This window comes from Lissotriton helveticus, chromosome 2_1 (genome assembly GCF_964261635.1).
Source record: "Lissotriton helveticus chromosome 2_1, aLisHel1.1, whole genome shotgun sequence".
Lineage (NCBI taxonomy): Eukaryota > Metazoa > Chordata > Amphibia > Caudata > Salamandridae > Lissotriton > Lissotriton helveticus.
The window spans coordinates 537,800,160-537,814,865 of NC_136059.1; the positions used below are offsets into that span (position 1 = coordinate 537,800,160).

At 46.0% G+C, this 14,706-nt stretch overlaps 1 protein-coding gene across 1 annotated transcript in view; it reads right to left on the reverse strand.

The window, feature by feature from the left end:
- Positions 1 to 14,706, reverse strand: part of THBS4 (thrombospondin 4) — a 256,126-nt gene that overhangs the window by 140,846 nt on the left and 100,574 nt on the right. The window contains exons 8-9 of the mRNA XM_078675199.1: positions 8,535 to 8,672; positions 6,567 to 6,644 (exon numbers count right to left, since the gene is read on the reverse strand). Coding sequence (XP_078531325.1) covers positions 6,567 to 6,644; positions 8,535 to 8,672 — 216 coding nt within the window. The remainder of the gene's footprint in view (positions 1 to 6,566; positions 6,645 to 8,534; positions 8,673 to 14,706) is intronic.

Genomic DNA, 14,706 nt, shown 5'->3' on the forward strand with positions numbered 1-14,706 from the left:
GAAACTGGGTTGTTTTGGCATATGTTGCGCATAGTGAGTAAATACATTTAAATACATGGTGCTGGGGTCGGTTTGGTGAATCTTAGCTAACAACAGAGAGAAAACAATGAAGGTAAATGTTCAGACTGAGCTGCATCATAAAAAAACTATAGTATCAGAAACGTTGAGGGACATTAGAACTGCCCCAACCCTCATGCAATATAGAACGAAGCTTTAGACTCCTCTTTCCACAGGACACTGTCCTACAGGCTATAGGAACGCAGCAATGACATGCTTCTTTGTAAACTACAATAACTTCCCCCCTGGGCCCTTGCACATTGATCAGCACTCTGTGGCTGGGATCTATGTCTGAAAATCCAAAACTCACACTTCGGACGGGCCAGTAATTTCCATTTCTGTGGCCATTGGAGTTTACAGGCCACTTGTAATCGTGGCCATTGTCTGATCAAATGTTAGCGCGCTCGGCTTCGCTCACTTTTCGTATTAATTACACGATAGTGGTGTAAAAGATTCATAGGTGAGTACATCTTTCTGCAAGTCTACATTCAGGCTTGGTTGAAGCCAAACGTGAGTCTGCTTTCATAAACCAAGTTCATTATGTTGAATAACTAAGTCAAGTTCAAGTTTATTTTACGTTTATTCGGACCGTTGGTCCACAAACAATACATGTCGATAAAAGGTTCATCCAACAAATAAAACAAAGCATTTCATTAACACACATAAAACCTCCTAAACATATTTAGTCTAAAAACCTACAATTATCTGATCTGAAAATTACTATTTATTAAAACTCGTTAAAAAGATATAAAACTGCCTTCACTTTTTGCATATATTTCCCCATAGCCACAGCAATATCTAAGTGGGCCATTTCTGTCATCAGTGTCACAGCCTGGGTCCTAGTTTAATATCATATTTCATAAAAATTGGTTTTAAAAATGTAATACGTAAGTCCAAAAATTTCAAGCAATCAAATAAGATGTGTAGCATATCACATTTGGGCCCCAAAGAGCAAAAGCAGATTCCCTCCTCATTGATCATAGCCCGCTTTACAGAATTGTTCATGTAACAAGGGTTTACCCCAATTCTTACCCTCCTAACCTCATTCCGTAATTTGCGGTCCGGTAACTTATCAGTGTAGGGGAAACATTTATCATTATTCCATGCGTCAATCATAAAACAGATCGAAGTTTTACTAGCGAGATAGTTTTTGTCCTGTGCATGCGATAGTTCTTTCCCCGCTGACCTGAGTAACTTTTTATCAATATTAGCCACGGAGACAGTAGGGCCTATATTAACGCTCATCTTCTTACATAACTTTGTTAATTTCCCCCTGATCTCTCTTGCCCACTTTAGTTCACTATCCTGAATTTCATTTTTGCACCATTGTGAAATTTTGGTAATTGCGCCTATTTCTAGTCGTTGCCAAAATCGCAAGAGAGCCATACCAACTTGCGTACCCCATGAAGTCAGGCCTAGTTCCAATCTTACTGCCTGAACCATTGCTGACCGGGGGAGCATAAATAACTTTTTTAGGTTTTTACCTTCTTCCACATCCCCGTTTTCCTTACCACTTAGGAACAGCATTTCAGCACCATACAAAAATTGCGGGGGTACAATAGCAGCATAAGCTTTTAGCACTGGATTGTCGGTCATAGCACCATAGGTTTTGTTAAACAATATCAGACCGCTAATCGAGGCAGAGGTTCTTAATTTAGCTGCCTCTAAGTGGGTATTCCATTTCAGATTCTGCTTGAACCATAACCCCAGATATCTATACTCTGTTACTGATTCCACTTTTTGTGACCCGATCTACCATGAGAACTCAGTTTTCCTCCGGCCAAAGCTCAATGTTTTAGTCTTGTCCATATTTATCACAAGTTTTTTCCTTAAACAGTAGTCGTTAAATACATTTAGTTTCCTTTGCAAGCCAACCTCGGTCTGGTCCATAATCACCAGATCATCAGCATAGAGTAAACATGCTATCTGCTTGCCATTTTGTTTCGGGCTTGCCCCAGTTGTATTTCCCAAAATTAACGGTAGGTCAGCTAGGAACAGGGAGAACAACAGGGGAGCTAATACGCATCCCTGACGCAGGCCATTTCCAATTTCTATTTTCCCTGATAGACTACCATCCAAGTCCAAAATGATCTGTGCCCAGTTTTTAGTATGGAGCATTTGTAGCAGCCGCAGTATATCATTAGGAATTCCCTGACTAATTAAAGCCTCCCATAGCAGCTCCCGGTCCACTAGATCGAAAGCTGCACGGAAGTCAACAAAACAACAGAATAACCTACCCCGAGATTCCATTGACTTCCGTGCTATGGCCCAAAGGGCAAAGCAGTGATCGATTGTAGAATGGCCGGATTTAAACCCACCCTGTTCCGAGGGAATGATTTGGTTTTCCTCTGCCCAATCTTTAAATAAGTTTAATATTATTTTTGCAAAGAGTTTTTCCCCAATATCCAGGAGATTTATCAGCCTATAGTTTTTTGGTAATTTATGGCTGCCCTTTTTATGAATAGGCCTTATAATTGCGCCCTTCCAACTTTCTGGAATAATTCCCGTGTCCAGGATTACCAGAAACATTTTAGCAAAAAACTCTGCCCACCATTCTGGACTTGTTTTAATTATCACTGCCGGGAGGTTGTCTGGTCCTGCAGCGCGGGTAAGTTTCAAGCTAGCTATAATCTCCGTTATATATCTTGGGGTAAAGTAGTCCTTTATATCGTCCCTCACCCGTGACCAAGCTAAGGTTCTTGGTATTGATTGTGTCGGCCATCTTCCATAGATTTCTTCCAGATAGCCAACCCAATCATCTTCGGGGACCATACAGGCCATGGAACCAGATTTCCCGCCCACACTCTCTTGAACTAATTTCCAGAAACCTCTTGCATCCTTGGTTTCAATCACCTCCAACATTTTTGCCCAACATTTCTCTTCATACCTTCTTTTTTTATTCCGAATTAATGTTTTATACTTTAACCTTAATTTCTGAAGTGTTTGGTATAGATCCACTTTGAACGTGGCTCTTACTCTTCTCTCCTTCTGTCTTATCAGTGCCTTAGCTACCCTGCATTCTTCGTCAAACCAGGGTTTCCTATTTTTATTATCAACATAGCTACCCAATCCTGACTTTTTTGACTTGAATTCCTTCTTGAGGGAATTTGCCAGCTTACCTATGGTTAATTCAAACCATGGGATTCCTGCATTAGGATGAATACCTTCAGTTGGATTTGACCTTTGAATTTGCTTAAGCTTTTCCATCTGTTCATCTGATATGCAGGTTGTTAATCGTTTCGGGTAGTCCACATTGACCTGTAGAGCCCTATCTCTACTTTTACATTTCGGCATAAGTATTTCTAGCTTCAAAGTGAAGTGGTCGCTACCTGTCATATTCACCACCTCGAAATGTCTTATTTTGTCAAAACACCAGGCCTGACAAAACATGTAGTCAATTGGGCACAGTTGCTGGCCCCTCATAAAAGTCCTTCCCGCTGGCCGGTCTTGTTGAAATCTTCCATTTGCACATACCATGCCCAAGGACCCCATTAGCTGACTAAATGACTCATCCTGCTGTGAGAGTTCCCCCCTTGGAAAGAGTGCTACTTCGATATTGTGGGCTTCTAACAGTTGTTTGTGCCAACTATCAATCTTTCTGGGGTCTAATCTATGATTAAAATTGCCTACTACTAGTACTAAATCCTTCTGATACTTAACGCTAGTTGACTCTAGATCTTCTTTCAGTTTACCCAGAATCTCCTTATAATCATGAGCCTTTCCCTTCTGTGTATACATATTTATGATGCATATTCCTTCATATCGGGGATCTACCTTCTGCAATAAGATTCTGCAACCTAGTGCCCACTCACAAAGTAAAGTTAGCATTTCAACCCGTCTAACTATCTGTGTGGAGATTAGCGTTAATTGACCCCCTGATGGCCTCCCCATATTATTTTTCTTTGCTGCTTTAGAATATTGGGAAAATCCTTTTGTAACTAAGGATTTTAGGGTATCGTCACACAGTCATGTCTCCTGAAGGCACACAATATCGTTATTCTTTATAATTTTGTCAAACTCTGTCTGTGCCGAAATTTTCTTATAACCATTTATATTCCATGATAGGACTGAAAGGCTGTGTGACGACCCAGACTCCTAATCGATTTCACTAAGGAATCCCTCCTCATCATACTCCCTTGGTTCTGGGGATGCTAGGGCTTCATATCTATTTCTACTTAATACACCTTCACCGTACCCTGCAGCTTCACAGTTGGTTACAGTAATTGCAATATCCTCCTTATTATTCCAGTTCGAGTTAATTAGCCTTATCTGCCGTACCCCTAGGCCAGCGTGGTTCGTCAGGAAATACTGTCCCTGTATTTCCTCCTTCCTTACCAGTCTGACGCCCTCATTTTGTAGCTCATTTTTCGCTTTTTCCACTGCTTCTTTCACCCAGGTAGAGTGAAATAGGACCTTTGTCACCTCCCCTCCTGTACTACATTCAACAAACCCTACTTCTTTGAGGTCCTTTATCCCAATACTCCTAAGACTTGCACATTTTCCCATTATAAGTAAAAGTTGAGATCGATTTAATGGGTTTAGTTTCCTAGCTTTTTTCCCCCCTTTGCCACCATTTTCGGGTTTTAGAAAAATCCATAGGTCATTAGTGGTTGTTTGCCTGGCCCCATATTTAACCCCCTTTGAGCTAGCTTCCCTGATCATTGATATTTGATCTCTCATGTCATCTTCCATCGCCACCCTACTACACCTTGGTTTTCCTCGAGATCCTGATGGCTTTCTTTTCACACTTTTCTCCTCTCTATCCTCTCTATCCTCTAACTCTCTTATTATTTTCCATTGTTCTTCCTGTTCCATATGTGGCTTTACTTTATTCACCTCTGATCTTTGAGTTTTTTCCCTCTTATTAGCTCCTACTTCCATCATTTCTCTTTTCCTTCTTCTCATGTTCCTAGTAGGGTTTTTTTCAAGGCAGCTTTTTTTACCGGTAGCCTCCCTTCGCTGAGATCTACCCGTATGATATCTCGTTTCCCCCCATTTTTTCACAATCATTGGCTGCCTGGATATATATACTGAGGGTTCCTCTTTCATTACGTTTGGAGCCCCTAACACATCTTCCTCCACCTCATTACTACCTTCCCCCTCCTGGCTTCCACCTATCGGTCCAACCAGAGCCGGCATTAAACCTCTGATTTGGGTCAACTCACCCGAATAACTAGATTTATGACTCAGGCACGTAGTTCCTCTTTAGTCAGTCTGAGAAATGGAAGAAGTGTATTTCATGTGGGATCTCTTTGATTATTTGTCAAAATATGATGGATAGCCATAGGATTTAATACAATTGTAACACAGGGGATGGGACATGTACCTCATCTGTGACAGAGTATTCTGTATGTCAAACTCTAAGCAAGACCCGAAGTTCCTCTTGTATTTCACCAGGTGTTTTCAGCAGACATCCAGGGCCTCATTTATGAGGTTTTGCCATAGGGAAGAGCCGCAGGCCTTCCTGCTGCGCTTCCCTATGGCAAAAGAAAAGGGGAGGAATGCGCCGTATCTATAAGATACAGTGAATTCCTGTCCTTTTCCCCTGTGCCGGCGCACAATGGGCTGCGGTGTGCGCCATCGCAGGCACCTTTGCACCATGGTGCAAGGGTGCCTGCATTGCGTGGATGATTATTTTTGTACAGGAAGGGAAACCTTTCTGTACAAAAACAATCACAAGAGGCTTTTTACTCTTTCTATGTGTGCTGCAGGATGCAGCACACATAGAAAAAGGAAAAACGAGGAGAAATAAAGACATTTCTCCTCGTTGTGCCTCCCTTACGCCTCCCCTGGGGAGGCGTAAGCTTCTGGTGCTGCCTCAGATTTATGATTTCTCGTGAATCTGAGGAAGTGTCAAAAGGCCATGGATGTTACTGGGAACGCCCCCAGCAACACCCATTGCACGTCCCTTTAACGCGGAACACTGTGTTAAAGGGACTGATGTTTATCAGGCAGAATTAAGACAAAAAAAGTGGCTTAGTGCTGGCTGATAAATATCGCGCAGGCTTCTGCGCCACGGAACATACTAAAAAAGTGACGTTCAGGAGGCGCAAAGAGTCTCATAAATGAGGCCCTCAGTTCCTCTGTCTCTCACTGAGATAGTTATTTAGAGTTTGATGGATGCAGGAGTCTCGCCAAAGACTGGCAGATGTCCAGTTCTCCCTTTTTACATTCATTACCCTTTTAGCGAGGACAGCCGCCAGACTTTAAATCACCCTCTAAATTATTTTCATTCACTTTTGGCATTTCCCAAATAAAAGCTTTCAGTCAAACCTGCACCTTATGGTATTCACAATGTTTGTTTTATACATTTTGCAATCGTTCAATCTTTCAGTCCTACAGCCCCCCTTGGTCAGGTCCGCTCGTTGTGAATAACTAAAACAGAATCACAGATGGCGATCACAAACAATGCTTCTTTTTACTGATCATATTGTTGACAAAGATTGCAGCTGTTCTGTTTGTGTCCTGCACGTTGATTCTTAAGTCAAGCAATTGCAGTCTGCACTTACCATGGTGTTTATGCATTGAGAATTCGGATCACAGCCGCCGTTTCGCCCATTTTCACACTCATTAATGTCTGTGCACACCTAATAGGAGGACGAGATGGAAAAAAGGGTTTATAGCAGGAAGAAACAGAAGAGTCCATTGTTTTAAGGAAGGAAGGTGGTGCCCCTCCCCCCACTGTTTGCTCCTGTTGGTAGATCTGCGGTGCAGACTGTGGGTGCGCACAATGGAGTCTGCTGAAAGGGATGGGTGCTTGCGGCATCCTTTCACCCACCTGAGCCTGATTACAAGTACCCAGGGACCAGATGCAATGATAACCACACCTGATAAAATCCAACACCAAGATGTTCGTAATTCATTGTGTCCAATCACCTTCATCTAGTGCAAGTTTAGTCTGCAAAAATGGGCCATAAAATGTGTATTTTCAATCATACCACCCAAAATCCACACGTCCTGGTATTACCTGGGCATTTTTTCCCCTTACATTCTCGCAGGTTTCACATGCCAGGATTTAACATGGACTGAAGACTTTATCTCACCTGGTAATAGAAGGGGTGATAAGCATTTTATTATTTATATTTAAGATTCCCTTCTCAATCAATGTACCTGAGCCCTGGTAGTCCGGCCCTCCGTCTGCTGCTACAAGAGGAGCTGTGGATGCTCCATCTTTGAGGTGTAGCTGTTGAAAAGTCTGCTTCTACTCTTGTGACACCGGGTAGTATTGGGACCCCCAATGTGGACCTACTGTTCCTCTTCCTTTCTGAAAGTGTTTTCTTTTTGGCCTTATAATAAGCATGCCAACATGCTTAGCGTAACATAAATTCATTTCTTCATGGCATTGACTATGGAATGGAGACCCTTCAGTACTCGGGTGAAGTTTTACCCGGCTTTAGAGCAGTGCTCTTCAAGCTTCTTAATGCCAAACCCCCCATGTTAAAAACAAAAATCATTGGGTCCCCCCTCAATTGATCACAATGAACTATGCAAAATTGGCAATTTTTATATATGTCTAAACATATTTAAACATTGCAATTATGTTCTGATACCCCTTTCACACACACTCCCGGTCAGGATATATATGACAAAAGTTGTTAGTGGTGGCCCATTACAAAGTGACTTTCTGAAGCTTGTGAATTAAAACATGGCATGATGCTTCTCTTGGCCAGAGCCTGGTGCCACCCCCCAGACTTCTTAAGACCCCCACCCCCCAAGACCACAACCCCCAGTTTGAAGACCTCTGCTTTAGAGGGAATTATCAAATAAAGAACAAGGGGCTAGATGTAGGTAAATCATTTTTACCGATTCTAAAATACTGAATTTTACCGATTCGGTATTTTAGAATCGGTAAATCTGATGTAGGTAAATTTTCGGTATTTTTTACCGAATCGGTATGATTCAGTAATTACCGAATCGGTTTTTACCGATTCGGTAATTGCCCTTCATTCCTATGGGCCTGGAGGCCCATAGGAATGAATGTCAATTACCGAATCGGTAATTACCGATTCGGTAAATACTGAATAATTCAAGGGTGGCAGGGTGTCACTTTGACACCCTGTTGCACCCCTGATTAGGGCTTGTGTGCCACGTGGCACACATACATGCCATTAGGGCATGTATGTGTGCCACATGGCACACAAGCCATGTGTGCACAGGTGTACATGCACAGATTTGCATATACACAGGTATTTGTTATTTACCACCAACTAATAGTTGGTGGTAAATAACGAATCTTTAAAGCCCTGTGGCACTGTTTACAGTGCCACCTACATCTCAGAATACAGATTCGGTCGGTAACAGCTGAAAATCGGTATTTTCGGCCGTTACTGACCGGTATTTGGATACCTACATCTGGCCCAAGGTGAGTGGGGGCAGCAACCAATGAAGGTAGTGCTTGAGGTTCCAGCTTCCTCCTTCAAGGAGGAGTGGGCTTAAGCTACTTGCTGATTGGATGGTGAAACATAACAATACCTCACCTGCTTATTGGTCCTCGCATAGGTTGTCCCGACGCCCTGTGTAGCTGGTCCGGTGTATCCTGGTGGGCAGGCTTCACATTTGAAACCTGGGGACGTGTTCAGACAACGAACTCCAGGAAAGCAGGGTTGAAACCGGCACTTAAAACAAGGAAAACAGGTTATTACACTGCTGACTTTATGACAGGTAACTGGATGTCGCAGCGTTCATGGCAATAACACACCGACACGGAGGTAGGCTTTCTGCTTCTTACTTTATTCCCTGCCAGCCTCACACTGGCTTACAGACTACTCGTTTCCTGTGACGTCCCTTCCTCTTCCTGCTTGCCTGTCCTGTCTCGGACAAGGGTCAGGCGGAACGATGCGACATCTCCCCTGTTTTGCAAAGTCTCACTTCCTCTATATCTCTTCAACCAGACGTCGAGGTTTTCTTATTAGACGTTGCGGCCGTTCTCTGTGTCTTGGTGCTGGACTGTGGTGATTTGTGATTTCCACCATTTGCATGGGACTGTGGTGGCTCTGGTCACTACTGTCACTCTGATTGGAGGAGTCACCTGAGGGTTGATTCGACATGGTCTCATGTCGGCTGCGCCGGTTACATTTTTTAAAGTGTGAGATGTTTCTCGTTATTTGCTTGTGGTCAGCTTTGGCTGTGACCATGGTTCCTTTCCTCTTAGTGACTTGCATGGGAGTGTCGAGATATCGACTGTCTGCCTTGGCTCGTCGATCACCTCGCACTATCACCCAATCTCCTTCTTGTATGTCAGAGTCTTTGGCGTGTCTGCGTTGGTCGGCATATGTCTTCATTCTGTGCTTTTTGTTGTGATCTATTTCCACGAGGGTGTTATGATCAACCGTGACATTTCGTTGTTGAGGAGTTTCATTCAGCATGGGCAGTCTTGTTCGAGGTGTCCTTCCCAGCATCACAGTGGCTGGGCACTGGTCGGTGGTGTTGTGCGGCGTGTTTCGATACGCTCTTAGTACTTCATTCAATGTCTGTTGGATGTCTCGGTGAGTTGACTCTGCTTGCTGGATTGCCCTCTTTAGTGTCCCCATAAATCGCTCCACCATGCCATTTGCCTGTGGCCACAGCGGAGTGATTTTCTGGTGTTTGAAATTAAGATGGGTTGCAAAGTTTGTAAACTCATGGCCGTTGAAGGGAGGTCCATTGTCTGTCTTTACTCGCAGTGGGAGGCCCCAGGCAGCAAATATCTCATCAAGCACTGGGATCACTGTCGTTGCTCGGGTAGATGATATTAGTTGTGCGAATGGGAATCGGGAGTATTCATCCATGGCAACAATGATGTACTGTCCTGATTGTAGTGGTCCAAAGAAGTCGACCGCAATTTGTTGCCATACTCCTTCCGGCAGCTCTGACATTTGTAACGGTGCTGGCGGTTCTTCTCGGCTGACCACTTGGCATGTGATGCAGTCTTTCAGGGTTGTCTCTACCATGTAATCAAGGGTGGGGAACCAGACTCGTTCTCTCAGAGCTTTCTTGGTTGCATTGATGCCTCTGTGTCCTTCATGTGCCAGGTTGATGACCCCTTGGCGTAGTTTAAGTGGAATCACGATTCTCCCCCCTCTTAAGAGGAGACCATTGTCACTGATGGAGAGTTCATCACGTACGCGTTGAAATGCGGCCAGATCTTGTCGAAGTTGAGCTGAGTCAGGGGATGACTGTTTCATGTCCCTCCATGAGTTTGTGCGGATGCGGGTCATCACGGCCTGTACGAGGGGGTCAAGTGCAGATGCCTCCTGGATGGCTTCAACAGGAACGGAGGGAGGACATGCTGCGTCAACAACAAAGTGGAGATATTCGTCAGCCACAGAGAGTGCAGTGCGGGCACCAGCCAGCGGATGTCTTGACATGAAGTCAGCTGGGTTATCAGCTTTTCCAGGTTTGTGGACGATGGAGAAGACGTAGTCTTGGAGGCGCAGGCCCCACCGCTCAATGCGTGGTGGCATTTTTGCATTGGGGTTTCCAAAGATTGTAATAAGTGCCTGATGGTCCGTGATGATCATAAAATGTTTGCCGTAGACAAAAAGGTGGAAATGTTCGGACGCCCACACCACAGCTAGGCTTTCTTTCTCCGGCTGGGAGTACGCTTTTTCGGTATCCGTGAGACTGCGGCTTGCATAGGCGATGATGTGTCGCTGGTCTGAGTCTTCGCGGTATTGGGCTAGAATGGCACCCAGGCCCACCGGACTGGCGTCCACCGTGATTTCAGTCTTCTTTTTCGTGTCAAAGTACGCCAAGTTGATGGCTGACCCCACAGCTTGTTTGATCACAGAGAATGCTTGCTGGCACGCGTCCGTCCATTCGAATGGCTGACCTTGACGAGTAAGTTCCCGCAGCGGGTAGCTGATCGTGGCGTAGTCGCGGATGTAGCGTGCGCAATAGCTTGCCATGCCAAGGAAGGAGCGTAGGTCAGTGACGTCTCGGGGCTTCTGAGTGTCAGCCAGGGCCGCTACTTTTTCCGGGTCTGGTCTCATGCCCTCCTTTGAGAATATGTGTCCATAAAAGTTTAAGGTGTCTTTGTGGAATTCACACTTGCTGGCATTAAGTGTTAGGTTCGCGGTCATCAGTGCATGGCAGACTCTGTCCAGGGCAGTGTCGTGTTCTGTTTGGTCTTTCCCAAATACCAGCAGATCGCCACTGTAGTTGAAGGCATTTGGGATGCCTTGAATGACTCGCCTGATGGCTTCCTGGAAGATCTCGGCGGCCGAGGAAATGCCAAAGTTCAGGCGTTTGTAGCGGAATAGGCCTTGATGCGTGGTAAAGGTCGTGATATATCTCGACTTGTCGTGGAGCTCCAGCTGGTGGTAACCTTTATTTAGGTCGAGTTTGGAGAATACTGTGGCGCCATTGAGTTTGGTAATCATGTCGCTGATGTGCGGCCCGGGATGGCGTTCTCGCTCGATGGCGGTGTTGGGTGCGCACATGTCGACACATAGCCTGACTTTGTTATCTTGCCCCTTTTTGGGGACCACCACGACTGGCGATACCCATGGGGTGGGTCCCGTCGTGCGTTCTATGATGTCTGTTCGGAGGAGATCTTGGAGTTCGTCGTCGACGGCTTTTTGTAGATGGAATGGCACCTTCCTATGATGTTGAGCAATGGGTGTCACATTTTCATTGATGTGGAGTTTTACCTTGAAGTGGTTAAGCTTCCCGAGTCCTTTGAATAGGTTGGGAAATTGCAACAATGTCAGGAGCGTCCTCCGTCATGTAGAGGAGCTCTACGAGTTTGAGTAGACAGTCTGCCAGATCTGGTCCTTCCACAACATGGATGTAGGCATCGATTGTCCGGTCCTTGAACGTGAGAGTGGTGCGGAAGCGGCCTAGGCAGGGTAGTGGCTTGCGTGACATCCACGTAAATATGCGGACGGCTGCCGGTTCCAATTTGGGTTTGTGTTTCATATTTTGATGTTCTAAGGCACAGATGTAGTTTAGAGAGGCTCCAGAGTCCAGGACAAATTTGGCTGGATGGTCTCCTATCAGGATGTCGAGTTTTGGATATCGCTTCAGTCGGTCCGGGTCTGCTACCATACATATGTACTCATCACGGTCTGGGACTGTTACCATACATATATATTCATCACTGTCTTGTGATGTGGGGGTGCGTGATGGTGATTCACTGGAGGTGTCTCTGCGTGACCGATAGGATTCTGTCACTTGACGCCTGGTGCGGTGACCACTTCCGGAGCGACCTCTTGATTGATGTGAGTAGGCTGACTGGGTGCTGGAGTTTGATGAGCTGGAAGACCGTCTTCCCCTCTCTTTTATGGCTCGGGCGTGATGACGTGCCTCATGTCCTTTGGTCGATGATCTGTGACTTGGTTGTTTGGCTTGACATGCAATCTCAAAATGGTTGTCTCTCCCACAACGGTGACATCGTTGCCCGATTGCTGGGCATTGTCCTGAGTGCGGGTAGTCCTGTCCACATCTATAGCAGGTGGGCGTGGCTTTCACGGACCTCGTGTGTCGCGAGCTTCGTCTTGAAGGTTGGGACCTGTGAGATTTGGATGTGGACTTGGTAGTCTTGGAGGACCTGTGTGCCTTGAATTCGCAGAGCGTGGTCCTTGTGATCAGATGATTTCTGTGTCCCCATTCGCTTCGCGTAGTCCTCCGCTTGATCATTGATTCTTGTCAGTTCTTCAATTTCTTCCAGTGTATACGGTTTTTTAGGAGTCTCCGGCGTAAGGTTTCAGATTGGCATCCGTCAATGATGCGGAGTCTCAGAGCATCTTCCGTTTTGAAGTTGTCGAAGTCGCAATATCGTGCTAGTCTTCGTATGCGCATGATGAAGTCGCTCATGCATTCATCTTTCTCCTGCGTGGCAAGGTTGAACGTGTGGCGCTCATAGTCTATGTTGCGTTTGTGAAGAAAACGTCTGTCGAGGGCAGCTTTGGTTTCGTCATAGGTAGCCGTTGCTGCGTTGGGCAGTTCTTTGATAATTTGTGCAATGTCTGGGCCAATCAGGTTTCTCAGAGCCACAAGTTTTTGCTTATTGTCTTGCACTAGGGATCCGACCATATAGTCTTCGAAATCTTCACTCCAAGTTTTCCACGATGGACCCATACTGTTGCCTGGCGTCAGTGGTAGTGGCTGTGGTTGGCGCATGAATGAGGCTCCGATGGGGTTATTTGCCATTGTGGGCACGTTGGTTGGGGAAGCTGGGCCTCCTGTACTTGGAGCTGGGCTTCCTGAACTTGCTGTGCCTGATGTATTTGGAGCTGTGCTAGCAGTGCCTGAGGAGCTATCAGGGCCCTGATCGGACATCTGCAAATGATTGGCTCTGAATGGCTGGGTGAAGCGTTGTCCGGGCTTTATTTACGTATTGCTGGCTTCACACAGTTCTTTATTTAGTATTATTCAGCTCCTTGAGCTTGTATGTGTCTTGGCTGCCTTTTTATTTTAGCAATGTCCTCGAAACCGAGTGGCGCCTGACTTTAAGATGGCCGCCATGGAGGGTGCGTGAGTTTGTTTGTAGGCGGGCGCCTGACCCCAAAATGGCCGCCGCGCGGGACAGTGTGCCTCGTGTCTCTGTCTCTCTGTAGACGGCGCGCGTGAGGGAGACGGCGGGGTTTGGACTCACCCTCGCTCCACGCGCTGTATCCGGCTCTGACTCCTCACTCCTCGCTCGCGCCTGGGATCGGGCACTGCTCTCCGGTGCTGCGCAAGCCCGACTGCTCACTTCTGGGAGCACGTGGTGATCGCGCTCTGACACACGCGCTTCTCTCTCCCTGGGCAGCGGTTGGGGTGCTTGGGGTGCCGTTCCGGCACATGCACTCTGGCTTCTTCGCGCCTCTCTCTCCTGGGGCAGCGGCGGTGAGCGCTTCACTCTGGCAGCAGTTTGGTGCTTCGTGGCTTTGGCGGTGTTTTGATTTCCGCTGCAGGGTTCGGTGGTCGGCCACGTTGGGTGGCTGAGCGATGTGCTGCTTGTGGGCTTTACAGATATCCCATCCTCGTCGCCATTGTCGCAGCGCTCATGGCAATAACACACCGACACGGAGGTAGGCTTTATTCCCTGCCAGCCTCACACTGGCTTACAGACTACTCGTTTCCTGTGACGTCCCTTCCTCTTCCTGCTTGCCTGTCCTGTCTCGGACAAGGGTCAGGCGGGACGATGCGACATTCAGTGGGCAAGTCTACTGCTGATTGAACAGAAGGTGCCATGTAATATTCGAAGCATTCGTGTTTAGTCCTGACGTCACTTTTATCAAGTATCGCATCATAAAATGGTAATATTAGACCACTGGGTCGATTGTCAAAAAACACAGCACCTGGGCCATTTACAAGCACTAGGTGTGCCAGACATAAGGATACAGACAAAGAAGTGTAGTTTCTTCTGCTCAGCGCTGCCTTTGATTGACTTCAGATAACAAAGACAAGTTTTCATGACCAAGTTTGTGAAATGATAATGTATCCTTTGGAAGTCAAGTTATGCTACTGTCACTCTGTCAGAATGTTTTTGTTAAAGTTATCACCAATGTCGGAACTTTGGTCATGGAAAAATGGGAACTTTAAATGAGCTAATGAGAAGTATCAAGGGCATTGGTAGGATGATTTAAAAACATTTATTCAAAAAGAGAGGGGAACACCATGGTATTAGCAGCACTCACACCCACCCAGCTGACGGCACCTACAGGCCATTCTGTCACAGTGCCT